This window comes from Crocuta crocuta, unplaced genomic scaffold (assembly GCF_008692635.1).
Source record: "Crocuta crocuta isolate KB4526 unplaced genomic scaffold, BGI_CrCroc_1.0 scaffold830, whole genome shotgun sequence".
Lineage (NCBI taxonomy): Eukaryota > Metazoa > Chordata > Mammalia > Carnivora > Hyaenidae > Crocuta > Crocuta crocuta.
Window position 1 is genome coordinate 1,588,017 of NW_027531513.1, and position 25,436 is coordinate 1,613,452.

At 43.4% G+C, this 25,436-nt stretch overlaps 1 protein-coding gene and 1 long non-coding RNA gene across 3 annotated transcripts in view; both read left to right on the plus strand.

Annotated features, from left to right (window-relative positions):
* SPTBN1 (spectrin beta, non-erythrocytic 1) overlaps positions 1 to 17,953 on the plus strand; it is a 196,865-nt gene extending 178,912 nt beyond the window's left edge. For both annotated transcript variants that reach the window (XM_077772353.1, XM_077772354.1), the window contains 7 exons: positions 1,285 to 1,481; positions 2,602 to 2,714; positions 3,409 to 3,472; positions 7,810 to 8,048; positions 9,269 to 9,442; positions 15,751 to 15,793; positions 16,640 to 17,953. In XM_077772353.1, coding sequence (XP_077628479.1) covers positions 1,285 to 1,481; positions 2,602 to 2,714; positions 3,409 to 3,472; positions 7,810 to 8,048; positions 9,269 to 9,442; positions 15,751 to 15,793; positions 16,640 to 16,858 — 1,049 coding nt within the window. In that variant the 3' untranslated portion in view covers positions 16,859 to 17,953. The remainder of the gene's footprint in view (positions 1 to 1,284; positions 1,482 to 2,601; positions 2,715 to 3,408; positions 3,473 to 7,809; positions 8,049 to 9,268; positions 9,443 to 15,750; positions 15,794 to 16,639) is intronic.
* Positions 17,954 to 22,255: 4,302 nt separating this feature from the next.
* LOC144238547 (uncharacterized) lies at positions 22,256 to 25,041 on the plus strand. Its single transcript, XR_013337152.1, has 4 exons — positions 22,256 to 22,402; positions 23,556 to 23,642; positions 24,374 to 24,506; positions 24,610 to 25,041. It is a non-coding gene; the product is annotated as an uncharacterized LOC144238547 (long non-coding RNA).
* Positions 25,042 to 25,436: the final 395 nt, after the last annotated feature.

Sequence of the window (25,436 nt, forward strand, 5' to 3'; positions counted from 1 at the left end):
ACAGCCTGGGAAAGACAGCTCGATATCCCTCTAGAAGAGTGCAGATTGAAGCCCCCTCCTCCTCCAGTTATCTTTAAGAGGAATTATTACTGCAGTCAAGAAGGTAGAGAGTTGGTCTGATTAGCTCTTATATCTGGTGTTCTTAGTAGAAAGTTGGTAACTTAATAAAAGCAACCAACTATAAAGGTTTTGCAGTGAGCTAGGCATTATTCTGAATGTTCTATATATTTTTCTCTGTTTATTCAAGTGACCCTCTGAGGTAGATTCTAATTTTTATCTGATTTTATAAAGGAATATGTGAGCTACCACAGAGCTTATAGCATAGAGCATTAGGAATAGCATTTAATAGTAGATATGAACACTGAAGATAGCCCAGCTCAAGCATTATACACCATACTTTGCCAGTCTGCAGGGGGCAGGGGGGGGGGCGCCTCTGGGCTCTATTTGTGTACTAAAACCCCGTTTTCAGACACCAAGGGTACTCACTAGAAACAGAACCCAGGAGGCCTTTTCTAAAATGTGTACAAAATACCAAAGGAAGGCATGTCACCCTCTGGGCTAGAGCCCTCTTTTGGAAAAGAAATCCCGATCTTGACCATTGTTGGGATGAGGATTTGGTCAGTAAGTTTTGAGAATGAGGAAAGCAGAAGCCTTAGCCCATATTGTCCCCACTTTCTAGAGTGCTCCCTACATCATTTCCTCCCTCTCAGCCCCCCAAAATAAAACCTACAACTACCATCCCAGAAAAGGTGGTTTATGAATGCCTGCTTCATCAGCCTAGTCTGGTTGTGTGTAGACTGAATTCCTTCAGGGCTCTGAGGCTTGTGTGACGGAGGTAGGGCCGAGTGAGTAGAGCGTACCTTCTAGGCCTGCACTGTCCACTGTCCAGTGTGGTGACTACTGTCCACAAGTGACTCCTCAGAGCTTGGAATGAGGCTGGTCCAAATTGAGAGGTGCTGTAAGTATAGAACATACATTGGATATCAGATGCGTGAGGAAAAAAAGTTTCATCTTTTCAATTTTTTATACTGCTTAACACATTGAAATGATAACAGCTTGATATATTAGGTTGTCTAAAATATACTTTTTTAATTTAACCTGCTTGTTATTAAATTTCATTGATTTATTATGTGGCTACTAGAAAAGTTAAAGTTGGATATGTAGGTCACATTACATTTTTGCTGGGCAGCTCTGATTAGGCCATAGACTGTTTGTGCGGGCAACTGCCACCAGAGGGCAGGGCCCTCCCTGCTGGCCAGCACTCACTCTTGATACCCTGTGCAGTTTTGGAGGTCCACCAGTTCTCACGGGACGCCAGCGTGGCCGAGGCCTGGCTGCTCGGACAGGAGCCATACCTATCCAGCCGAGAAATAGGCCAGAGTGTGGATGAGGTGGAGAAGCTCATCAAGCGCCATGAGGCTTTTGAAAAGTCTGCAGCAACCTGGGACGAGAGGTTCTCCGCCCTGGAAAGGCTGACGACGGTGAGCGGCCACTGGATGCCGGGGGTGCTTTGCCTTTTGGTTCCCACGGGCAGCTGCTTCTGTCTGCTCACCACCTAGACCAGAAAATTCATATTATTGCTCTGTTTTTAGAAACAGTGAAGACCTTCCTGAAATGGTTATTCTCCGGGTCTAGGAGTTACAGAGAGTGTCCAGGGCTATTACTCCCTAAGTTACTTCCTTGGTACCTAGATTTGTGATAACTTTTACAATAGCTCCCTGCCAGGGAATTGGTTTAGTGAGCTTTGCTTTTCTCTTGATGTGTTTTTCTTCTTACATCTTAAGAAAGCTTTGCTTCGTAGGCAAGCTTATTATTAGTCTTACAGTGTTCTTCATATTTTCAGAATTAGGATCTCTGTCAAGTAGTAGCTGGATCCTAGACCACTGAAAGTTCTCCCCATTCCTGATAATTTCTTCTGCCACCATTAAAACTAAAGCTTTAGAATAGGGCTTGCTCACTGGTGTTCCCTCTCCTATGACGCTTGTACTTCTGGTAGAAAGCCGATCCTTTATGGTGTATAAAAATGGTGTTCTTTCCGGTTTCTGCAGTTCTAGGGATTTAAAACATACCTGCATACTTTGTATTAGATGGAATACATTTAGTACACACATTCTGCTTATGGAATGGATTTGTTTCGTTAGACTACCCTTTTTTCTTTATGTGTTGTTTGGGTTTGGGCTGAACACAAAAGCCTACCACAGCACAAGAAGTCTTCTTGAGACTTATTGCAGCTCTGTGTCCCTAGTGTTTTGTCTGAGCTCTGATGGGGAGTAAACGTGGACCCTCATGCTCAGGTACTTTCTTCCTAAGTGAAGTTGAAAGCTGCATAGTTGGTTTAGAAATTAAACCCATGTCCCAGCGGACACACAGACCCCATGGAGCAGGCCTGTGTGTCACACAGATCTGTTTCCTGTAGTTTGGGGGTATAGCTGCAGGTCCTGTGACCCCAGTGCCATCTTGCTGGATGTTAGAGCTTCTGGCTGTCCAGCGTGACCCAGTGTGGAAAACTGAGACAGGAGGGTTTTCTGGGTTGCTCTAGAACCTTTTCCTTGGGTCTAGAGAGTCTGGAGTTCTGCTGAACATTACCGTGTTCTTCCTCAGTTGGAGTTACTGGAAGTGCGTAGACAGCAAGAGGAAGAGGAGAGGAAGAGGCGGCCGCCCTCTCCCGAGCCGAGCACGAAGGCTTCTGAGGAGTTGGAGTCCCAGCAGCAGTGGTGAGTCTTGGGCAGCCTGCCCTGCTCAAGTCTTCGTTTCACTGGCAAGTCAGGTTTGGGGAGCATCTTTTCTAAGCTTGTGCTACACGAGGCCTTGCCACATGCCCTGCCTATTAACTCTGTAGAGTGCTCAGAATCTGTGTAGTAACCGCTGGATAACATTGGGGAACACTGACTTGTCCACAGTCACACATGCTATTGTGTAAGCGGCAAAAGTGGAGCGTGGACAGCACCCACTCAACCACGTACACATGCACGCACAAGCACACCCTCACGCAAATTTCCCTGTGACTAAATGGATGGAGTGAACCACCCAGATTGCAGGCCCGTGATGATGTGGTGATACTTTTTGAAAGTCCTTCACATAAAGAACAGAAATTATCATCTATTTCTGAAAAGCTAATTATTATGTTGTGGTAAGAGCCCCATGCCAACCCAGAATACTGTCTTTATCGGGGAGAGAAAGCATGCCTGTGGTCTAATTCTCTACCTAGCGTTGGTTTGGAACACTTGGGAAGTTCTTAAAAAGAAATCACATTATGTAAAAGGGGGTTGCATATGTTTTTCTAAGAGAAAATCTATAATAAAGTTGAATGATGATGTTTTCCCTCATCCCCTCTGTTTTATTCCCTCTCCTCCCTCCCCTTCCCTTCCCCTTCCCTCTTCTGTCCTCCTCCTCCACTTTACCTAACAGGGATACCTCAAAAGGAGAGCAAGTTTCCCAGAACGGTTTGCCGACTGAACAGGGATCTCCACGGGTTAGTTACCGCTCTCAAACCTACCAAAACTACAAAAACTTTAATAGCAGACGGACAGCCAGTGACCAGCCGTGGTCTGGACTATGAAGTTCACTACTATTTGTCAAGCACCACTCTTTCCAGATCCTGTTGGTTTGACCTTTTGGCTTCCACTTCATCCACAGTGTTAAAATTTTCCTTAATTCATAGGCTTCCTTGGTTTCATATTTGTTTGCATTTAATTCATGTTTATTTGGGTCTTTTAATGATGGATGCTCAGTTGCCTTAAAGCAACGTACTTAATTTTTTGTTTATTTATTGTGAGCTTTTTACTTTATTAAGATTTTACAGCGAAAGCCTTACATGAGTAATTGAAATTAAATGAGATTACAGCAAAATGAAGAAGAAAACTAGAGTCCGACAGGTATGACACATCCAGTTATACTAACAGGGTGCAGTACTGCACTACACATAGCCCCCTTTACATATGCTATTAACCTGCAGTAGTTGAATAGTAACTAGGAAGACTGGTGTAAGAGGAAGGAGACTGTTAGTACTAAAATTAAAACCATAAGTCAGCTGTGTCACATTCCACGAAAGATGCATTTATTAACTGAGAATGGGAAAGGAGAAAAAGAGGGGGTGGAGTTGGATCTGCTGGGGAAGTGCTATTAATTTTAAGTGCAGAATCTGAAATAATTTTGAGACCCTTGGATTATTTATTACTTTTTCCAAATGAGTTCCTCTCATTTTTTTCCCGCCAAGACCTGAACTGAGAATTCTAGGCTTACTTGAGCAAATAACGCAGCCAGCCTCAGGAGCGAAGTGCCTCTTGACCTCGCCACACCACCTTTGTCTTGATCACTGTCGGCACCTGACGCCCAGTGTGGCAGGTGGCAGCGGCTCTCAGCATATCTCGGAAGCCTGCCTCTCAGACTTCCAGGCCCCTCCATTCAGTTGATGACTTCAGGGTGTCAGACTGTTTAAATTTTTCAAATAAATGGAACAGAAGCCATTCTGGTTCACCCTGATTACTTGAACGATGCACATGGTGGACCACCCCTAGGAGCCATTGGACGCCGCCTGGCTTCAGGAGTAATTTTAGTGTCTGTAGACAGAAACTCCATTGTATGTCTCATACGGATCTTCTCATTTATTTTTCATTTTCTTACGACTTTTTGTGGAGTTCTCCAATAAGGAGTCTTTTAGGATGGCATTTATCATACCACCAGCAGGGATTGAATATGTTTTAACATAAATTCTATTCCTTAGGAATAAAAAGCTTATGAAAGAAGGGGTTTCCTGGTACTGATAAAGACAGAACAGAACCAACCCCATACTACACCAAACCTTGTGAGACAGTCACTTGCTCATTTGCCATATTTAGATGTTAGTGAAATCAGAAACCTGTTTTGATATGTGTTTTCCATGAGTTAAGTCTGATTTGTCTTTTCATTTCATGATGCATGTCTTTTTTTTTCTTTTGTCAGGATAACATCATATAGCATCTTGTTTGTTTTTCCTTATTCTATGTACATATCTATCTACTTGTGACTGTAGATGGGTATATAGATAGATGCCAAGCTTCTTATGTTCTGGGGGTAGTGTGCACCATTATTGGGTCTCTGCCTTAAATGCACCAAAATTCATTTTGGAAAAAACTAGTGCTTTATCTTTTGGTCATTAGGGAGCCCTGACGTGTGTTTCTGGCTCCAGATTCTGTGCATCATTGATCTATATGTATATATGTGATGTTTCCATATATATATGTTTAAATTTTATATCATCTGGAATAATACCCAATTTTATGCTTTTTTGTATTCAGAAGACAAAAAAGAAAAAAAAAATTAACCACATAAGCACACCGAGAAGGAGTGTTATGATGTTTTTGGCATTTGTTCTCATGCCTGTTTTTATCTAGATTTTTAAATTGTAGCTTGCCAGAACAAATTTTTTATTATAATTGAATTGAAAAAAAAAGCCTTTTCATTCTTTTGAATTGTGGTGCAGAGACTCAAGTTAATGAACTTGAAAATAGTGTTGCTTCGTGCACTTAGAAAACCAATCAGGTGTTTCTTGTGCTACTAGTTGTCACGTTGCATTTATGTTCATTCACCTCCTGATTTAAAGATCTCAGGTGTACCCAGNCACTATGATTTGCTTTTGATGTTTGTCTCTAGTGGTGTGTTGTCTGTTGGCATGCTTCAGCACATGTCCATTAAAATTCATTTTGTTCCTTTTATTTCCCTTGTTTTCTTGGTTTAGTGATTCATTTGCATAAATATTAATTATCTCTGCATACTGGTTTGGGGTTTTCTCTTTCCTTCTAACTCTAAAGAAAAAAATTTTTGCTGCAGAATTTCCCCCAGAAGAGGCTTCCCTGGCCTTCACCGACCTTGAAGTCTGACCAAGTGCTATAAATGTTAGCCCTTTTTCAGCAAACGCTACTCCATCCAGGTCACTGCTGTCACTAGCAGTTTTCGAGTCACAGCTGCAGCACTAATTTTTTTTTAACCTGGTTTCTATACACACTAACCTTATGTCTCCCTGGACTCACCTGGCGCAGGCCTTTCAGACCAAACTCACACTTCCTTCCCATCAGAAGTCTCCTGAAATTCCACACTAGGACAGATTTGTCAACTTCAAAATCCACTCACTTTCTTTGGACTCAGGGTTTTGGTTTTTGGTTGTTATTTCTCCTCCCGCATCTCTCCTTTGAAAGTGAAAGAAAAGAGAGAACTATTTAAATAGCCTATTGCTCATAAGCACATGTGTACAGGGTGTCACTTACGAGGCCAGAGACCACGATAATCTCTCTCTCTCTCTCTCTCTCACACACACACACACACACACACACACACACCCGTGCCTTCCTGCCCTAAGACTCCATTTTCCACATTGCTGTGTGGGTCAAGGGTTCCAGTCAAAAACATCCTTAAATTGCAAAGCCTCTCGACTCAGCCTAAACCCTGATGGTGGCAGTGATAGTTTATGTGTGTGGAATAGGAACTCCTGACTCCCACCCAGCCACATAGATAGAAGACCTGAATGAGCGATCCAGTTCCTGAGAGTTGACATATCTGAGTGTTGAAGGCAGTGGTGGTCATTCTGCCCTTTATCCTGCTGGGGTTGTTGCTGCTAACTTGTCATTTTGGTTCTGGGCAGCAGTGGTGGGGGACGTATCTAATGAACGTTGCCATTGACACCTCCATGTTTGTCCATGTACGAGGGGTGCAGGTTGTCTGTAATCCACTAAAGTGTCAGCCACACCCAGCTTTAGTAACTTGCTAATCCCATGCCCTGGGTGTACCCGCCGGGGGCCGCGACAGTTAATGGTACACAGTTGACGGTACACAGGCTGAAAGCGATAATGAACCAAGACCCTACTGCATTTTCCAAAGCCGAAAAGCCCTGAGGGTTACAATATAAATGAGCTTGGGAAGGAACAGCTCCCGAAGACGTCTCCAGCCTGCCGGTCAGAGCCGCGGGAAGCCTGGCTGTGTCTGGGCTTTCTCGTCTCAGTGCAGCAAGGCACCGTGATCAACCAACACGTGATGGGGAAGGCCCTGGTTCTGTCTGTGTTTGGGGGTAAATAGCCGTGTGTTGTTGAGTGACTGTGATTGGCTTTTCCAGCTCCTTTAACACAAACTACAACCCACTCACGATACAACTCCGGCAGATGTGGTTAAATTGATGTTTGTTGACTTGCCTCATTTCCTTCCAGCTCTTAAGTTCCAAAATCTAACTGGGATGGTTGATGTGAAATGCATGATTGTCGTCCTAATTTCTGCATGTATTTATGACGATCTGTTGAGGGGTGGGGGAGGAGAGCCAGAGAGCATTTTCAGAAACCGGAGGTCTTTCCTTGTCTTACTCTGGGGGAATGCTGTGTAGTTCTGATAGAGTTGTCTGTCAATCTGTTTGTGAATGCCCTTTCGCTTCCAACTTCCAGCTCTCCTGGTGACGTCCTTGGTTGTAAGGTGGCTGCTGTATAACGTCCACTCTCTCATATTTAATACGTGTGATTGTTCCTGTTGTCCTTTTGTTTTAAAGTAACCACAAGAGGAAATGATCTGAGTTCCATTAGAGAAAATGGATTGATCAGAGGAGCAGAGTGCAGTAAAACTCATCCTGGCATTTCGCTTTTCTCATCTCCCCATAAGCGGGCAGGCATTAATCCCTTCCCACCTTCTAATGTCCTTGGTGTCCAGCTGGCTTTGTGGGATGTTGCAATGGTTTTACTGTACTGCCTCGATCTGTGCCAGGCATTTATACACAGCCACGTGTGCGAGTCAGAGCGTATGTGGTCGCCCCTGTGGCTCACGGGATTAGCTGAATGGCCTCTCCGCTGTCCCCAGATGGCAGAAACGGCAGACACAAGCGAAATGGTCAACGGCGCTGCAGAGCAGAGAACAAGCTCAAAGGAGTCTAGCCCCATCCCCTCCCCCACGTCCGACCGCAAAGCCAAGACTGCCCTCCCGGCCCAGAGTGCCGCCACCTTGCCAGCCAGAACCCAGGAGACGCCTTCAGCCCAGATGGAAGGCTTCCTGAATCGGAAGCACGAGTGGGAGGCTCACAATAAGAAAGCCTCAAGCAGGTAACAGCAGCAAAGGCTCAGGCAGTTTAAGATGGAAAGTCAGCCCATTCAGGGTCCGGGCATCCACTAGCGAATTGAAGGCTGGGAGGTAGCCGGGGGGAGTGTGTGCTCATGAAGTCCATTTTTTCTTGGCTTCCTGGGCATCACATTTTTCTTAGGACTGACTTTGGAAGTTGGGACAGGAGTGCTTCTTATTCACAGAGAGAAAGAACTTTAGTTACGTGTGAATGGGAATAGCAAAAAGGGGCCTTCCTAGTACTTGCTGAGAAGGAATGTGCTAGATAGAGGCTGGGGAATCGTCCCTAAAGTGAAGTGTTCTTCCTTGTGGGTTTTTTTTAAGACCTTCATTTCCCCAGATATATCTACCTATTGGTATTTTATATTCATTATCTCCCAATAAGCCCTACTTTTATTATTTTACAGATAAGGAAACAGGTTCTGTGTGGTTTAAAAAGCTTACTCTTTAGAAACCTAGCAAATGGCATTAGCTGGGGTGAAATTCTTATCTTGACTCCAACACCAGTGTGCTTAACCAGTAAACCATTCTTCCTGAGACCACCTTGCACAGTTGTCCAGGTTGTACATTAGACCAGGAAATCCCATCTAAACTGCTATCCACATTGAGTACAACATAAATTTATATGTTAACATAGGTAGGTGGCAGTAAACTATCCTCTGATAAAATCAGTGCATCATGACAGTTGCCGTATCATGGTGGGGAAAGGCCGTCTTTTTCTGATTCATCCTGAGGTTACACGTGTGCTTGTGGCTCTGGATTTGCCTCCCTGTCAGTCTTTGCCAGGCCACATCAGGCTTAAAGCTGAGGTGGAGTTGCTGCTTAAGGACAGGCATGTTTCAAATGAGAAGCCTGCCCTGTACAGCATCCCCACAAGAGGATAGTACAGTAAAGAGTACCAACACCAACAAAAATCTCTCCCATCAGAGCCAGGAGTACCTTTATTTAATAGAAGAAGGCAACATGTTTTTCTCCAAACTCAGAGAAGTAGCCCTGAAACACCCAATGCTGTATGAACGTGTACACTGTCCCTGTGGCCCACAGAGAAATTTTGTTCCATTGTTCAGTTTTAGGAGAATTTAGGAAAGGCTTTTAACAGTGGGTGACACCACATTGTGTGTGGATCGTTTTCATGTTAATCAAATTCTTAATTCTTTAAAGGAGTGTGGTCTAGAACCTTGATGTCCCTTTCTTTACTGCTCAGGTCTTGGCACAATGTTTACTGTGTCATAAATAACCAAGAAATGGGTTTCTACAAAGATGCAAAGACCGCTGCCTCTGGAATTCCTTACCACAGCGAGGTCCCTGTGAGTTTGAAAGAAGCCATCTGTGAAGTGGCCCTTGATTACAAGAAGAAGAAACATGTGTTCAAGCTAAGGTGAGAGGTGCTGCATTCCTTGGTTGCCAAGAGTAGGTCACTGTTTATTTTCGCCCTGGGGGTTGGTTTTCCTAGGCAGATACTGCGATCAGTTGGTTCCTCATCTCCAACATTAAAAAAAAAAAAGGGGGGGGGGGCGCCGGGGTGGCTTAGTCGGTTAAGCTTCCGACTTTCGCTTAGGTCATGATCTCGTGGTTCGTGGGTTCGAGCCCCGCATCGGGCTCTGTGCTGGCTGACAGCGCAGAGCCTGGAGCCTATTTCAGATTCTGTGTCTCCCTCTCTCTCTGACCCTCCCCTGCTCACGCTGTCTCTCTCTCTCCTAGAAATAAATAAAAATATTAAAAAAAAAAAAAACACCAATGAACCTTGTGCAGTTTGGCACATGTCACAGTTTGGATCTTTAGGAACTGTGGCCAGTCACTGGCCTCCCTGTGGTTAATGGCACAGCTCAACCTTGAAGAAAACGAGCTTTGTTTTGATTAGCTGAACTTACTGTTCCCTAAGACAAGGTGAACTGTTCACATCTCACAATTTAAGGAAAGCTTAGAAAAATAGTTTACCCATCTTTGCAGCTTAACCAGACCCGGGAGATGTTATTCTTTGCTCAAGAGCTATCTAGAGGTGGGTCAAGTGAGTCATCCTAGAGCCGGATGGAGACAAGTAGGAAGCGCATGTGTGGGACCTGGGTCTCCATGCTCCCCTGACTTGCCCAACAGATGTTCTAGCCGATTCTGGTACCATCTAGTCCCACGTGTCTCTAGCTTATAGAACACACCCATGTACTCCCCAGAGAGTGGATCCAAGCTCAGAAGTTTTTCTTCTCCTGGGAAATGGACAGAAAAACCATTTTATCTTTTAAAAAGTAAACATGTTAGTGGTTAGAATTTTAATTAGTTTAATACTAATTTGATCTGTTGCTTTGGGACCTGAAAAGCTTTGGTCTTCAGTTAGACATTTCTGTCCTGGCAGTTGGAATAGGCCAAAGACTGCAAATGAGAGTTTTTGAAGGGTGTGTGTACCTTCTTGAGCTCTTTCAAGGAGCACTGGAAGCATGCTTTTCAGGACTTGGAATGCCTTACACTCTGTAAGATAAAGTGCAGACAGCCTGGCTCCCTGGCTGGCCCCTCCCTCTTTGTTCTCCCTCGATGCAGCTTCAGAGGGTTAGCTATTGGCAGAGGGTACTTACCCTGCCTCCCGCCCCAGGAACACTCCTTCTGTACCTCAGTGAAGGGAATGAGTAAGCACTCTAAACTAGTAACTTTTCAGTGTTCTAGGGATGGCCTTGCAAGGACAATTTCTATTACTGTGTACCATATAACAAGAGAAATCTTGGACTTTTTATGTGTCTCTTTAAAAACTCCCATATTTATAAATGTAGGGGATACGGGCTCTATAGCAGAATTTCAGAAGGACTCATAAATTTTTAAAATTCCAGTGTAATTAACAATACAGTGTTTTATTAGTTTCAGCTGTACAGTATAGTCCTTCAGCAGTTCTGTAGATTACTCGGTGCTCATCGCGAGAAGTGTCCTCTGTCTCCTTCACCTATTTCATACATCCCCCCACCTACCTCCCCTCTGGTAACCGTCAGTTTGTTGTCTATTAAAGAGTCTGTTTCTTGGTTTGCATCTCTATTTTTTCCATTTGTTCCTTTGTTTTGTTTCTTAAATTCCACATATGAGTGAAATCATAGAGTATTTGTATTTGGTGTATTTCACTTAGCATTGTATTTTGTAGACCCATACATGTTGTTGCAGATACCAAGATTTCATTCTTTTTTATGGTTGAGTTATACTCGTGTGTGTGTGTGTGTGTGTGTGTGTGTGTGTGTAAATACACATATATCACATCTTATCCATGCATCTGTCGATGGACACTTGGGTTGCTTCCATAATGTATCTATTGTAAATAATGCTATAGTAAGCACAGGGGTGCACATCTTTTTGAATTTAATGTTTTCTTTTTCTTTGATTAAATACTCAATAGTGGAATTACTGAATCATGGTAATTCTATTTTTAATTTTTTGAGAAACCTCCATACGGTTTATCACAGTGCCTGTACTGGTTTGCATTCCTGCCAACAGTGCGTGAGGATTCCTTTTTCTTCATATCCTCGCCAACACTTGTTGTTTCTTGGGTTTTTTTATTTTAAGCATTCTGAAAGGTGTGAGGTGATTATCTCATTGTGATTTTGATTTGAATTTCTCTGATGACTAGTGATGTTGGGCATCTTTTCATGTGTCTGGCCATCTGTAATGTTTTCTTTAGAAAAATATTTATTGATGTTTTCTGCCCATTCTTAATTGGATTCTTTGTGGGGATTTTTGGTGTTGTGTAAGTTCCTTACATGTTTTGGATACTAACCTTTTATTGGATATGTCCCTTGCAAATACTTTCTCCCATTCCATAGGTTCCCTTTTAGTTTTGCCTATTGTTTGCTTCCTGTGAAGGAGCTTTTTATTTTGATAAAGTCCCAATAGTTTACTTCCACTTTTGTTTCTTTTGTCAGAAGACATCTCTAGAAAAATGTTGCTATGGCTAATAGCAGAGAAATTAGTGCCTGTGCTGTCTTCTAGAGTTTTTGTAGTTTCAGGTCTACATGTAGGCCCTTAATCCATTTTGAGTTTATTTTTGTGTATGGCATAGGAAAGTGGTCCGGTTTCATTCTTTTCACATTACTATACAGTTTTCTCAACACCGTTTGTTGAATGGGACTGTGATGCCTCCCAATTTTTTTTTTCAAGACTTATTTGGCTACTTGGGATCTTTCATGGTTCCACACAAATTTTAGGATTATTTGTTCTAATTCTTTGAAAAATACTGATGGTAGCTCCATAGAGATTGTATTAAATCTGTAGGTTGCTTTGGGTAGTATGGACATTTTAACAGTATTTGTTTTCCTTATTCCATGAGCCTGGAACATCTTTCCATTTGTTTGTGCCATCTTTAGTTTCTTTCATCAGTGTTTTATAGTTTTAAATCTATAGTCTTACATCTCCTTGATTAAGATTATTCCTAGTTATTGTAATTATTTTTGGTGCAACTGTAAATGGGACCTTTTTTAAAAAAAAAAAAGTTTTATTTTTAAGGACACCTGGGTGGTACATTCAGTTAAGTGTCCAACTCTTGATCTCAGCTCAGGTCATGATTTCATGGGTCTGTGAGTTTGAGCCCCTCATCAGGCTGTGGACTGATAGTGCAGAGCCTGCTTGGGGTTCTGTCTCTCCTTCTCTCTGACCCTCCCCTGCTTGTGTGCACACTTGCACTCCCTCCCTCCCTCCCTCATTCCCTCCCTCCCTGTCTCTCTCAAAATAAGTAAAGTTAAAAAAAAATTTTTTTAAAGATTTTATTTTCAAGTAATCACTACAACCAGCATGGGGTTAGGACCCACAACCCTGAGATCAAGAGTCACATACTACACTGACTTAGCCAGCCAGGTGCCCCAGGACTGTTTTCTTAATTTTCTTTTCTGCTACTTCTATTCATGTATAGAAATGCAACATATTTCTGTATATTGATTTTTATATCTTGCAACCTTAGTGAATTTGTTTATCAGCTCTAGTAGTTTTTTGGTGGAGAGTTTAGTGTTTTCTATATATAATGTCATTTGCGAAAAGTGACTGTTTTACTTTTTCCTTATCAATTTGGATGCCTTTTATTTCTTTCTGTTGTTTGATTGCTGTGACTAGGACTTCTAGTACCATGTTGAATAAAAGCAGTAAGAGTAGACGTCCTTGTCTTGTTCCTGACGTTAGGGGAAAAACTCTCAGTCTTTCCCCCTTGAGGATGATGTTGGCTGTGGGGTTTTCATAGATGACCTTTATTATGTTGAGGTATGTTCCCTTTAAACCTACTTTGTTTTTTGTTTTATGTTTATTAAGTAGGCCTCACACGCAGTGTGGAGCCTGAACTTACGATCCTGAGTCAAGAGTTGCATGCTTTACGAACTGAGCCAGCCAGGCATCCCTAAACCTATATATGAGGGCTTTTTCTGTGTCTACTGAAATGATCATATGGTTTTTATCCTTTTTCTCGTTGATGCGATGTATCATGTTGATTGATTTGCAAGTACTAACCCTTGCAACGCCGGAATAAATCCCACTTGATTGTAGTGATTTTTTTAATGTAGATTTGGTTTGCTAATTTTTTTTAAGCTTTTTATTTAAGTAATCTCCACACCCAACGTGGTATTCAAACTCACAACCCCAAGGTCAGGAGTCCAGTGCTCTTCCGAATGAGCCAGCCAGGTACCCCAACAGTTTGGTAATATTTTGTTGAGAATTTTTGCATCTGTCTATATTTATCAGAGATACCCGTAATTTTCTGTATCTGATATTGCTATCAGGGTCATGCTGGCCTCATAGAATGAATTAGGAAACTTTCATTCCTCTTTTGTTTTTTGTAATAACTCGAGAAGGTTATGTATTCACTCTTCTTTAAACGTTTGGTGGAGAGGCGCTGAGTGGCTCAGTCAGTTAGGCTTCTGATTTCGGCTCAGGTCATGGTCTCATGCTTTCTCTCTCTCTCAAAATAAATAAACTTAAAGATTAAGTTTTTAAAAATATTTTTTAATGTTTACTTACTTTTGAGAGAGAGAGGTGGGGGGCGGGGGGAGTGCAGAAAGAGAGAGAGAGGGGGAGACATAGAGTCCAAAACAGGCTCCAGGCTCTGAGGTGTCAGCACCAAGCCCGATGCAAGGCTCAAACTCTGGAACGGTAAAATTATGACCTGAGCCAAAGTTGGATGCTTCACTGAGCCACCCAGGCGCCCCTTAAAAAAAGTTTTTAAAAATAAGAAATAAATAAATGGTCGAATTCACTTGTGAAGCCATCTAGTTCTGGACTTTGTTTTTGGGAGTGTTTTGATTATTGATTCAATTTCATTGGTGGTCTCATCAGTCTATTCAGATCTTCTGTTTCTTCCTGATTCCATTTTTGGAGGTTATATGTTTCTAGGAACTTACCCATTTCTTCTAGGTTATGCCCAGTTTGTTGGCATGTGAGTTTTCATAATATGCTTTTATCATCCGTTGTGTTTCTGTGGTGTCAGTTGTTTCTCATCTTTCATTTCTGATTTTATTAATTGAGTCCTTTTTTTTTTTTTTTTTAATGAATCTGGCCAAAAGTTTATCAATCTTATTGATCTTTCCAATGAACCAACTCCTGGTTTCATTGATCTCTTACTGTTTTTTTAGGTGTTTTTTTTTTTCCTTTTTTTCTGCTCTGATCCTCTCATCTTTTATTTCCTTCCTTCTACTGGTTTGGGGTTTTTTTGTTGTTGTTGTTCTTTTATTAGCTCCTTTAGGTATAAGATTAGGTTATTTATTTGCGATTTTTCTTGCTTCTTTAGGGAATTCCGTATTGCTGTAAACTTCCCTCATAGAACAGCTTTTTCTACATCCCAAAGATTTTTGGGCCATTGTGTTTTTATTTTCATTTGTCTCCCTGATTTCCTCTTCTGATTTCTTGTTTGATGCATTCATTGTTAAATAGAATGTTATTTAAGCTCCATGTATCTATGTTCCTTCTAGATTTTTTTCTTGTGATTGATTTCTAGTTTCATACCATTGTGATCAGAAATGATGCATGATACAACTTTGGTCTTTTTTAAATTTGTTCAGAGTTGTTTTGTGGCCCCAATAGGTGATTTTTTTCTGGAGAATGTTCCATATGTACTTGAAAAGAATGTGCATTCTGCTGGTTTAAGATGGAATGTTGTGAATATGTTAGATCCATCTGGTCATCCAAGCCAGTTTTCTGTCTTGATTTCCTGTAAGTGGTGTGTTAAAGTCCCCTACTGTTATTATAGTACTATTGATTACTTTCTTTATGTTTATTATTAGCTGCTCTATGTATTTGAGTGGTTCCGTGTTGGGTGCATTAATATTTACAATTGTGACGTCTTCTTGTTGGATGGCTCCCTTTTTGATTATGTAATGAAAGGACTTGGAATTTTTAAAGCATTTTCTCTTAAATTCAGTTTAGAGCAATGATTAGACATTAAGTGACCTTTGCCATAGCAAACCCAGATGTTGATTATGTTTGGGGTGTTTTTGATCCTTCCAGTGGACTAAAACATGAAGTGTTCGTGTATATTGTTTTGGCCCAATTATATAGCTTCTTGATGTTGAAGGTGCTGTTGCTGGACCTTTGTGGGTCCTGGGCACAGCTGGTGATGTATGCAGAACTCTGATGGGCATTTCTGGTAGCATTCCGGTGGCCTGCTTATATCACACATAGGTTTTGGGAATTGAGGGTTTTGTTTTTCTTAAGTCAAATTGTGACTGACCTTCTTCCTTCAATTTACAGACTAAACGATGGCAATGAGTACCTCTTCCAAGCCAAAGATGATGTAAGTTTTTAAGATTCATTTCTATCAGTAGTTAGGAGTCTGCAAGTATTTATTGGCATGATAAGCTTTGTTCACAGTGTTTCCATATAGAAGTAATGATCAGCCATGGCTTCTGTCATCTGGTCTCTACAGTCACTAACAACAGGAAGCTGTTTGGTTCACCTTATATCCTAGGAGTCAGTGAATGGCATCCCACTGTCTCTGTGTCAGGAGAGCTAGTGCCAGGACCCTGAAGTTGACAGGGGAAAATCTTCCCCCGCCCCTGCCCCCACTCTCTTCGCAGTGGATGAGGCACAGTGAAGTGGTCCCAGGACTGGATATGAATTCTCAAGTCCAGTCACAGAGCCTCCTTGCTGCACTGTGCCTCTACCTGACCATTTCATGTGCCCCTCCTTGCAGGGAGAGAAGGTCTGTTGACGGGACCACAACATGGGCAGTGCTTTAGATTTGAAAAACTAACTTCAGTTAAATTTATGCAGGGTTGTATATCAAATATATTTCACTTTTTTTGAAAAAAGTAAAAGAAGAAGAAACTTATAGGGGTGGGAGCTGATACCCACCAGTGGAGACCCGTCTTCTCATTCCTCCATGTTTGTAGGACCACACACTAGAATGGTGACTTCTGAAGGATACTGTAAACCCAGTTCTCGGGAAAGCTGAACCGTGTTCACTCTGCACAGGCCCATTTGGGAGCTGCTTGCCTCAGTTAGCTAGGTGTCTCTGTGGGCCAGATGCACTGTTCCCAAGCCTTCCTACCAATGGAGGCGCACTGGTCGGGCAGGTGGAGCAAGAGCATTTTAAATCCGCATCTCTTAGTTGAGTCTCACCTGTGCCTCCTTTGTCCAGGAGGAAATGAACACATGGATCCAGGCCATCTCCTCTGCCATCTCCTCCGATAAACACGAGGTGTCCGCCAGCACCCAGAGCACGCCAGCCTCCAGCCGGGCACAGACCTTGCCCACCAGCGTCGTCACCATCACCAGCGAGTCTAGCCCTGGCAAGCGGGAGAAGGACAAAGAGAAAGACAAGGAGAAGAGGTTCAGCATTTTTGGCAAAAAGAAGTGAACTCCTTTCCTTCACCTCCTGCCCTTCTCTTACCTTTTCAGTGAAACTCCAGCATGCAAGCTCAGAACCAACACATTACTCTCTGTGCCTAATGTTCTTCAATGTGGTTGATTTTTTTTTTAATTTATAGAGCATTTCTGGGGGGTGGGGGAAATATACCTAAACACTTTATCTCCAAGTTACAAAAGTTTGAGGTGCAGAGGGAAGACCAGATTTTTTTTAATGAAATTATATAGATTAGATCTCAATATTTAAACTGTTCCTCAATTTTGTGAGGCTGCGTTGGAAATAACCCGCCTCTAGTGCTGTTGGTATGCAAGGCAGCGGTGCTTAAACAATACTTCCTGTGCTCACCAGAGACAAAATATACCAGTTTCCTGATACCATTCTCTTCCATTTATTTCCAGTGGTTACCTTGAGTCTTGACTATTAAAAGTGCCCACGACGGGTCTAACCTTGATTAAATAGATCGTGTATTATGATCTTGCTGCAGCCACAGTGCAGCTCCGTGTTAAATCTACAGACCAAACTGTTTGTATCTGGCATCACTTACTAACACATGACATGCGGCTTTTCTGCATCAACTGCAAGGACAGTTAAGAATGTCGGTATACCGGTATACGAGAAGGAATAGAAAACTGATACTGTTTTAAATAATCTGTAATTTCAATTTTTTTTTGCCGAAATACATTATATTGTATGTTTGAGATAATTCTAGTACAAAGTATAATAAAACTAGATGTATAATAAACCCTTTAAATCATTGGTAAGTGTACAAGTGGAACTGAAGCATTTACTGGACAAAGTAATGTTACTCTAATGGTTACTTGCTCGTGTGTTGCCACACTGTGTTATAATTTGCTTCATTACCTTGCTATTTGATACATAGTGTGCATTTCTTTGTCACTGTAATGATTGTAATGACAAATTTTCATCTTACTGCACAATCAAAATGGCATCGATAGGAATGAACTCCAGAGGCTGGGCCGGAGCAGGGAGGTGGTCGCTCAGGCCTAGCACTCAGTCGTATGACCTGTACCTCTCAACTTTTGCCCTGTTAAATATATGCTATGTCATTAAATGCTTTTAAATCTAGCACGGTGGGTAATTGTTGTTTTTTCTCTCCTGCGTGCATGCCATGTAGGAAAATTGCAAAGCCAGAAATAGCAAACGGGAAGCCTGAGACCGGCCGTCTGGGTTCCTGTTTTGCATTCTTGTGCGTGTAGGGTGCACCGGCTTTGGAAACTACAGCAAACAGAATAATAAATAGGGAATGTATTGCAGCTACACATCCAGATTTTATCTTTTATTTATGACAAAGTTAAGAGAGAACTTGCTAAACCTGAGTTCTGAGGAGGGCGTTGGTAAACTTACTCTGTAATGGACCAGAGAGAGCAAATACTTGAGGCTTTGTGGGACAGACCGTCTCTGGAAGCTCTGCTCACTGTGTAACTCAGAGGCAGCCGTCGATGGCATCTGAGGGAATGGGCCTGGTTCTTTTCCAGTAAAACTTTATGAACACAGATGTGAATTTTAAGTCCTCTTCACGTGCCACACAATATTCTGATTTTTTAAAAAATATTTGAAGTGTAAAATATATGTTACGCAGATAATACAATAAAGGACGACAGGCCAGATTTGGCTCGTGGGCCAGTAAAGTGATGCCAGCGTGGATAGGATCATAGATTAGACATGCATGTTACTTGCCTTTTTTTTTTAATCTGGGTATATGGACTCCATAGCACTTAACATATTTTCTTACATAAAGCAGCAAGGGATGCTAGTATTATGGGTTTTCAGTGAGCGGTGCCTATGCCTAATGTGATGATAGTCCTGGGCTCCATAGTTGACTGGCATCGGAGCTTTCTGATCACTCCAAAAATAGACTGCCATCTCTCACCCCTTCCTCTCTTATGTACCCAGGGCCATTTATATCCATTTACATAAGATTGGAATCATGTCTCAACAGATGATCCTCTCACCAAAATGTTTCATGAAGAAAAAGCATCTTGGAAATAATCATGATTGATTACAGCCTACTCTTGACACAGCCAGCCAGATGGCAGGCAAGATACACTCAAAAGGAAAATAACCAGCAATTCCAGAATCTCATAAAAAATGCATATGCGTGGGATATTTTGCACATAATTGCAGAGGTTCACAGATCCCTGATTACAAATCTAAGGTTTGGTGCACTTACTCTCCTTACTGCACTTGCTGAGGATCCGCTGAGACCCGAAAGGTGAAGACGATTGATGGGCAGTGGAAGGAAAAGCAGCTGCAGCAGAAGACTGGCTTCTGTGGGTCATCAGGGGCTGATGTCAACAGATGCGATCAGGGAACCCCAACAACAGACATGTTCACTGGATGAAGCTACAGGCGGTAGAGGATCATGATTGTCAATCCTACATTGGTAACTATGGGTTTAAAAAAAAAATCCTGCACACAATCTAGTATTTTGAGGGCTGTACACATTTACCTTTATTGCTATTTTGCTTTAATTGTTAGTGATATAGGATGGGTGATAATACTGGCCTCTGTATATCTGAAAAGTGAGAAGCAGTAACAAAACTATCAGGATATGCAATGGGTATTCTTGATTGATTAAAGGCCATTTTTATCTTGACCATTCTCTGAAGTTGGAATGCATCTTCAATTGATGGCCCCTCGGGATTGTTTTTCCTTGCAGTACTTGGAGTGATGATGCTCTTTATACTTCCAGTGTCTTCAGTGGATGAAATAGAGTGTATCAGACTGGGTGGTGGACACATTGTTAACACCAGGTGTTTGGCACTGTTAGGATTGTTTACGTATGGAGGATCCTATGGTATTTCCCTCTGGATACATTATTTTCATTTCTTAGTTGAAATATTTTTTTGCTCTAGTGGTAGAATTCATATAGGAAAGGTAGGATAAAAGCTTGAGTCTTTTCCGTTTTTAAACTGATTTTTATAAGCACGACCCATAACCCAAAAAGCCATTTTAAAAAAAGGAAAACACGAACTGACCTTCAAAGTTCAAGATTTCTCTCACCATTGAGAGTAAAAGTGAAACCTTTCACTTTCCACTTCCCAACAGTAATGATGACATTATCCTTTTTGAAACAAAGATGTCCTGTCTTTGGCTGGTGGAAGCCCCTTCCAGTTGACCTGAGTCCTTTTGATATAACCCCAGTAATCTTCGATCCTTTCCTCCCTCTCTGGTCTGACAAGCTGTCCCAGGCCCATCCAGACCTGCAATCAAGTCTCTCTAAGAAACCTTGGTTACATTTAGTGGAAAATGATATTACAAAACCGTAATTTATATGCTACAAATGCTCATTGCTATAGGTTAGTTCTTTATGTGTATCAGTAGATAAAAATAACTCATGAGTTCATACTGTAATTCAGGATTGCAGTTTTTTTTACTTACTTTACATTTTCTATATTATAATCATTTACACCCAGAATCAGCATTCAAAGATCAGGGGGCATAGAATTAGAATATCCTGTAACAACTCATGTGCTTTATCCCCTATTATACACATATACTCAGAGTAGCAATACTACCACCACCACCAATATGACTACTGAGAGCAGTTGGTTGTGGGATTTTTTGATTAAACTTTTTTATGTTGTGATAATTGTGGATTGATTCACATGTAGTTGTTAAGATATAATTCAGTGCCCTTTAACTTTGTCCCCCAATGGTAACATCTGTAATGTAGCCATAATACAGAATCACATCCAGAATACCACACTGATACAATCAGGACTCAACATTCCCACCACTGCAGGAGCCCCTCCTGCTGCCCTGTTACAGCCAGACATTCCCAGCAACCACCAGTCTGTTGTCCGCTGTTAAACACTTGTCATTTCAGAAATGTATAAATGGAATCACACCAATGTAACCTTTTAGGACTGGCTTCTTTTTCCACTCAGCATAATTCTCTGGAGATTCTCCCAGGTTATTGTATCTATCAGTAGTCCATTCCATTTTGTTGTGGAGTAGCAGTCCGTGGTACCACTGTACCACAGTCTGTGGATTCACTTACTGGAGGACATCTGGGTAGGTTCCGGTTTGGGGCTATTATGAATAGAGCTGCTATAACCATTTATGTGGGGGCTTTTGGTGTGGACATAAATCTTCATCTCTCCGGAATGAAAAAAATAAGTGTCCAGGAAGGTCAAGAACAATTTTTTAAAACATGTTGTATGTGCTCTCTCCGTTCCCTGCCTCACCCCTATGTTAGGTCGTTTGACTGGATCTCCTGTCTGGGCAAATAGTTATGCTGCCTTCTTTCTCTGAACCCTTAGTCTTCGTTCTACAAATGACTGTATTTAACTCTGGCCTCATTTGGTTATCTGGAGCGCGCCTTCTTGGAGTGTGTCTATAGTTACCCTCACCTCCCCTTATTTTTGGCCAGTTCTCTGAGTCAAGCACTTAAAATGAAATGCCCTTCTGATGCTTTCAGGACCGCATAAAGATTTCCCAAGGGAGAAATCACAGCGAGTTCAGAGTTTTTCAAGGTTTAGACCCAACTTAACACAGGCTACCCTAGGAAGATGAGTTTTTCAAGTTTAAAAAAAAAAAAAAAATCCAACCGGGTTGGCATGAAAGAATGTTACATCCTGTTTGGAGCTTTGAATGCTTCTTTTGTAAAAGGTCGGCCTTCTTCTGAAAGAAGGGATTCAGGAAGTGGAACTGGAGGGGCGTCCTCTCTCCCTTTGGTTTAAATTAGGGATCAAGACGCGAGAGGCGCTAAGCTGCTCTTCCCCGCTGTGGAGGGTATGTTCACTGCAGCTGACGGGGAGGAAGCGCCGCCAGCCCCGAGCCGCCTGAGGGCTGGGCTGACGAGGGAGAGGCCGTGAGAGAGGGTAGAATTCTGTGGCACAATTCGAGAGCCTCATTCGGGCTCTCTTCTCCGCAGGGGGCGCATAGAGGACCCCTCTCAGGAATGCCCGGGTTTCTTGGGGCCCGTGGGGTCGGTTCATTGTCCTGCCGCCTCGGGGCTGTCAGCCTTCCCTTCAGACCTGCGGTCAGCTCTCAGGGCGTGCTTTTCCTTGTGTGGCTCAGCAGCACCGCAGGAAGGGGACACCGGCGCTCCCCTGGCCGCCCTGCCCCCACAGGCCTGCGTCCGCTCCCATCCCCGCGCGCGCGCAGGGTCACGGCGTGGGGGGGCGGGGGGGCCTGGGGCGGAGGTGCCACGTCAGGGCCAGGAGACTTGTGTGGGCTTGCGCAACTTTCCACTTGGCCTTCCCTTGGCCCTTTGGATATTTATCACCCGTTGGGGACCCGTTGTGTCTGGGAGTGGGGATGCAAGAGGCGGCACAGCAGCCTGGTTTCCAGAAACCGATTCTTTGTCTTGCATAAGCCCGCTNGCGGGGGCGGCGGCATCCTGCATTCCGGAGTGTGGGCGTTGGGTGCAACCTGGACGCTTTTCTGCCCCCGAGCTGAAGCAAGCCTTGGCTCACAGCATTTCCCAGGAGAATCCACTCCCGTTTTCAGTCACAGTGAATTGTTTCTAATGTTGCTGGCCCTCGAGGTTTTCATCTCCTGTCCAGGGTAAGGTCTCTCACAGTCTCAATTAAAATGGCCGCAAGGAGTGTGCATCCGAACCAGCGTTGCTGGTATACAGGCCGACAGCTTTCCTGCTGCCACGTTACATGTCTGTCCCAGTGCTCCCCGTGTCTTTCCTGGGTGCGTGTGATTTGAATTCTTCCAGCTTTCTTGGCCTCTGCTCTCCTGGGAAAGGGCGTGGGCTCTGAGCTCAGACTGTCTGGAGTTGTGGCTCCTTCGCCACCCAGCCAAATGGCAAGTATTCCTCCCTGGCCTCCTTTGCAAAGCTCCTACTAAGTGGCAGATGCGTTGGGGAGCAGCCCCTGTGGACTTTACAATATGCTACCTACCTCCTCACCCGTCTGCTTCATCTGAGCCTGGCTCTCTGTGTGTGTGTGTGTGTGTGTGTGTGTGTGTGTGTGTACAATTTATTCTCAATTTGGCTAACAAACAGTGCATACGGTGTGCTCCTGGTTTTGGGGGTAGATTCCCATTATTCATCACTTACATACAATACCCGGTGCTCATCCCAACAAGTACCCTCCTCAGTGACCATCACCCATTTCCCCTCTGCCCCGGCCCTCACCAACCCTCAGTTTGTTCTCTGTATTTAAGAGTCTCATATGGTTTGGCTCTCTCCCTCTCTGAAACTATTTTGTCCCCTTCCCTTTCCCCATGGTCTTCTGTTCAGTTTCTCTAGACCTACGTATAAGTGAAAACATATGATATCTGTCCTTCTCTGACTGACTTATCTCACTCAGGGTAATACCTTCTAGTTCCATCTATGTTGCTGCAAATGGCAGCATTTCGTTCTTTCTCATTGCCAAGTAGTATTCCATACATACACCTCTTCTTCATCGATTCATTAATTGATGGGCTTTTGGGCTCTTTCTATACTTTGCCATTGTTGAGAGTGCTGCTGTAAACACTGGGGTCCATGTGCCCCTGTGCATCAGCACTCCTGTGTCCCTTGGGTAAATTCCTAGCAGTGCTGTTAGAGGGTCGTAGTGAGCCTGGCTCTTTTTACCTTTACAAGGGGATCGAAGGAATGGGGCAAAGGCTACTGCACTATGAAACTCAGTTTCCCCATCTCACGTCAGGTATGCTGCCAACAAGAGGCTTCTTTGAATTTTTTGCCCTAAGGATGATTTTATTACAGGTTTCACAGTTCAGTGACAGAAAATCCACATCCAAATGGTGCAGATACCAGGGAATTTGTCAGCATACACAACTAAAACATCCCAAGGTAGGGCTGGTTGAAAGGTTGGTTTGCTGCTAAAGTGCTGTAGCTTATCAGGACTTGGTTGGATGCATCTGTTCTCTTTCAGCTCCACATCCTGGACTGCATCGGTTTTGGGTTCAGTTTGTTTTCCCTCCTGATGATGGCAACTGCCAAGGTCGGGTTCCTAAGAGGAAGGAAAGGCTCCTCTTCTCCCTACCGGAACAAAGCCTGTGTTTCACTCTGAATGGATTAATTTAGGTTTTGCATCCAAATTAATTAGGCTTTGCATCCTTGAGCCAAATCTCCCACTGGAGGAATCACCTCAGGCAACCAGAGTGCCCTCCTGGTCTATCCAAACCACAGATTATTATAGAAGGGACATGGGTGGTTGGGCCCTCAGTGTCCCTCACAACATATGATGTAGAAAAACATGCCAAATAACAACAACATCAGAGGGTGGCTTGGGTGAGGTAGTGGGGGGTTTGATGGAGGATGAGTTTGGGGGTGCTAAGCCCCTGCCTTCTGCCTAGCTCCCATGTACTGCATATTCTCCACATGAAAGTGTTGGCTCCCAAAGGGGCAGGGTCTGAGAAACAGCCACTTTTTCTTTGGAAAGGAGCAATGGTGTCTCTAGAAGGACTTCTCTTTGAAGTCAGATTTAAAGCTGTTTGCATCTTAAAGCACAGTTGCTAATGTGTTCATGGCTGCCCCTGACTTTGCACTTGTTGATACTGCTGCTTGGTTTTCCCTCTAAGGTTTGGAATGCACCTGGCTTCGGAGAACAGTGGCAGTTAGTGAGTAGGAAGAGCCTGTAGGAGTCTGGTCCCACTGCTACAATCTGGGAGGGCACCTTCTCCGGCAGTCACTGGGGAGTTACTTCAGACCCTGGTAAGCTCAGCAGCAAAAGAAGCTAATAGGATGCTATAAATTCATGAATTAACTAATGCTTGCTTATTATAAGGAATAAAATTTTTTTTCTTTTGAAATACAGTTCTCCAAACGACGCTTAGTATTTATGTGAGGAGTCCCGAGTGCCCGAATCAATGGTTGGAACATCATTTGGCCAAGATAGGATCCCCATGGGTGCACATGTCCCTGGGTGCCCGACCTCTCCCTGGAACAGCTCCTTATTACTCAGCCCTCTGTTTCTTACAGAGTCCTCATCATCAACAGGAGGTAAAGTTACCCAGAGTATTAATGACTTAAAAGGCCAGGAGTCTCTCATGTGACTGAGTTGGGGGTACTCAGGCAGCGTCTGGGGAAGCCATTTGCTGGGGTGAGAGGGCTTGGCGGAAGTGGGTTCCACTTCCCTGGGTCTCTGGAGAGAAGGTGGAGTGTCTGGCATTCCTCAGGAGGGGAAAGGATTTAAATTCCCTAGGAGAACACTTTGCGAAGATGAACCAGTACTTACATTATCTTTTTAATTTCGACACTTGGCATTTTCGTCATCTCTCTGTCACAGTTGCCTCTTGGGGAGGTGCCCAGCTGTGGGAACAGAACCAGATGGCACCTTTTTGTGTCCCAGATCCTTGGGAGCTGAGATCAGCAAGGGGCCTGTGTTCCACCCCATGGCTGTCTTGACAGCGCCTGGGGCCCCACAAAGAGGAGTGCCATTTCTGCGCTGGCTGTGACCGGCAGCCAGCACTTGCTGAGGGCTTCCTGTAAGCGTCAGGCCCTGCCCTTAGCACTTCACATATGATGACTCGTGTAACCTCACAGTGACCCTAGGAGGCAGACACTTGTTACCAGGCGAGGTATTGTGACAGCTCAGACCACAACTGTCACTGCAGGAAACTGAAGACAGTGAGCCAAGCCAGA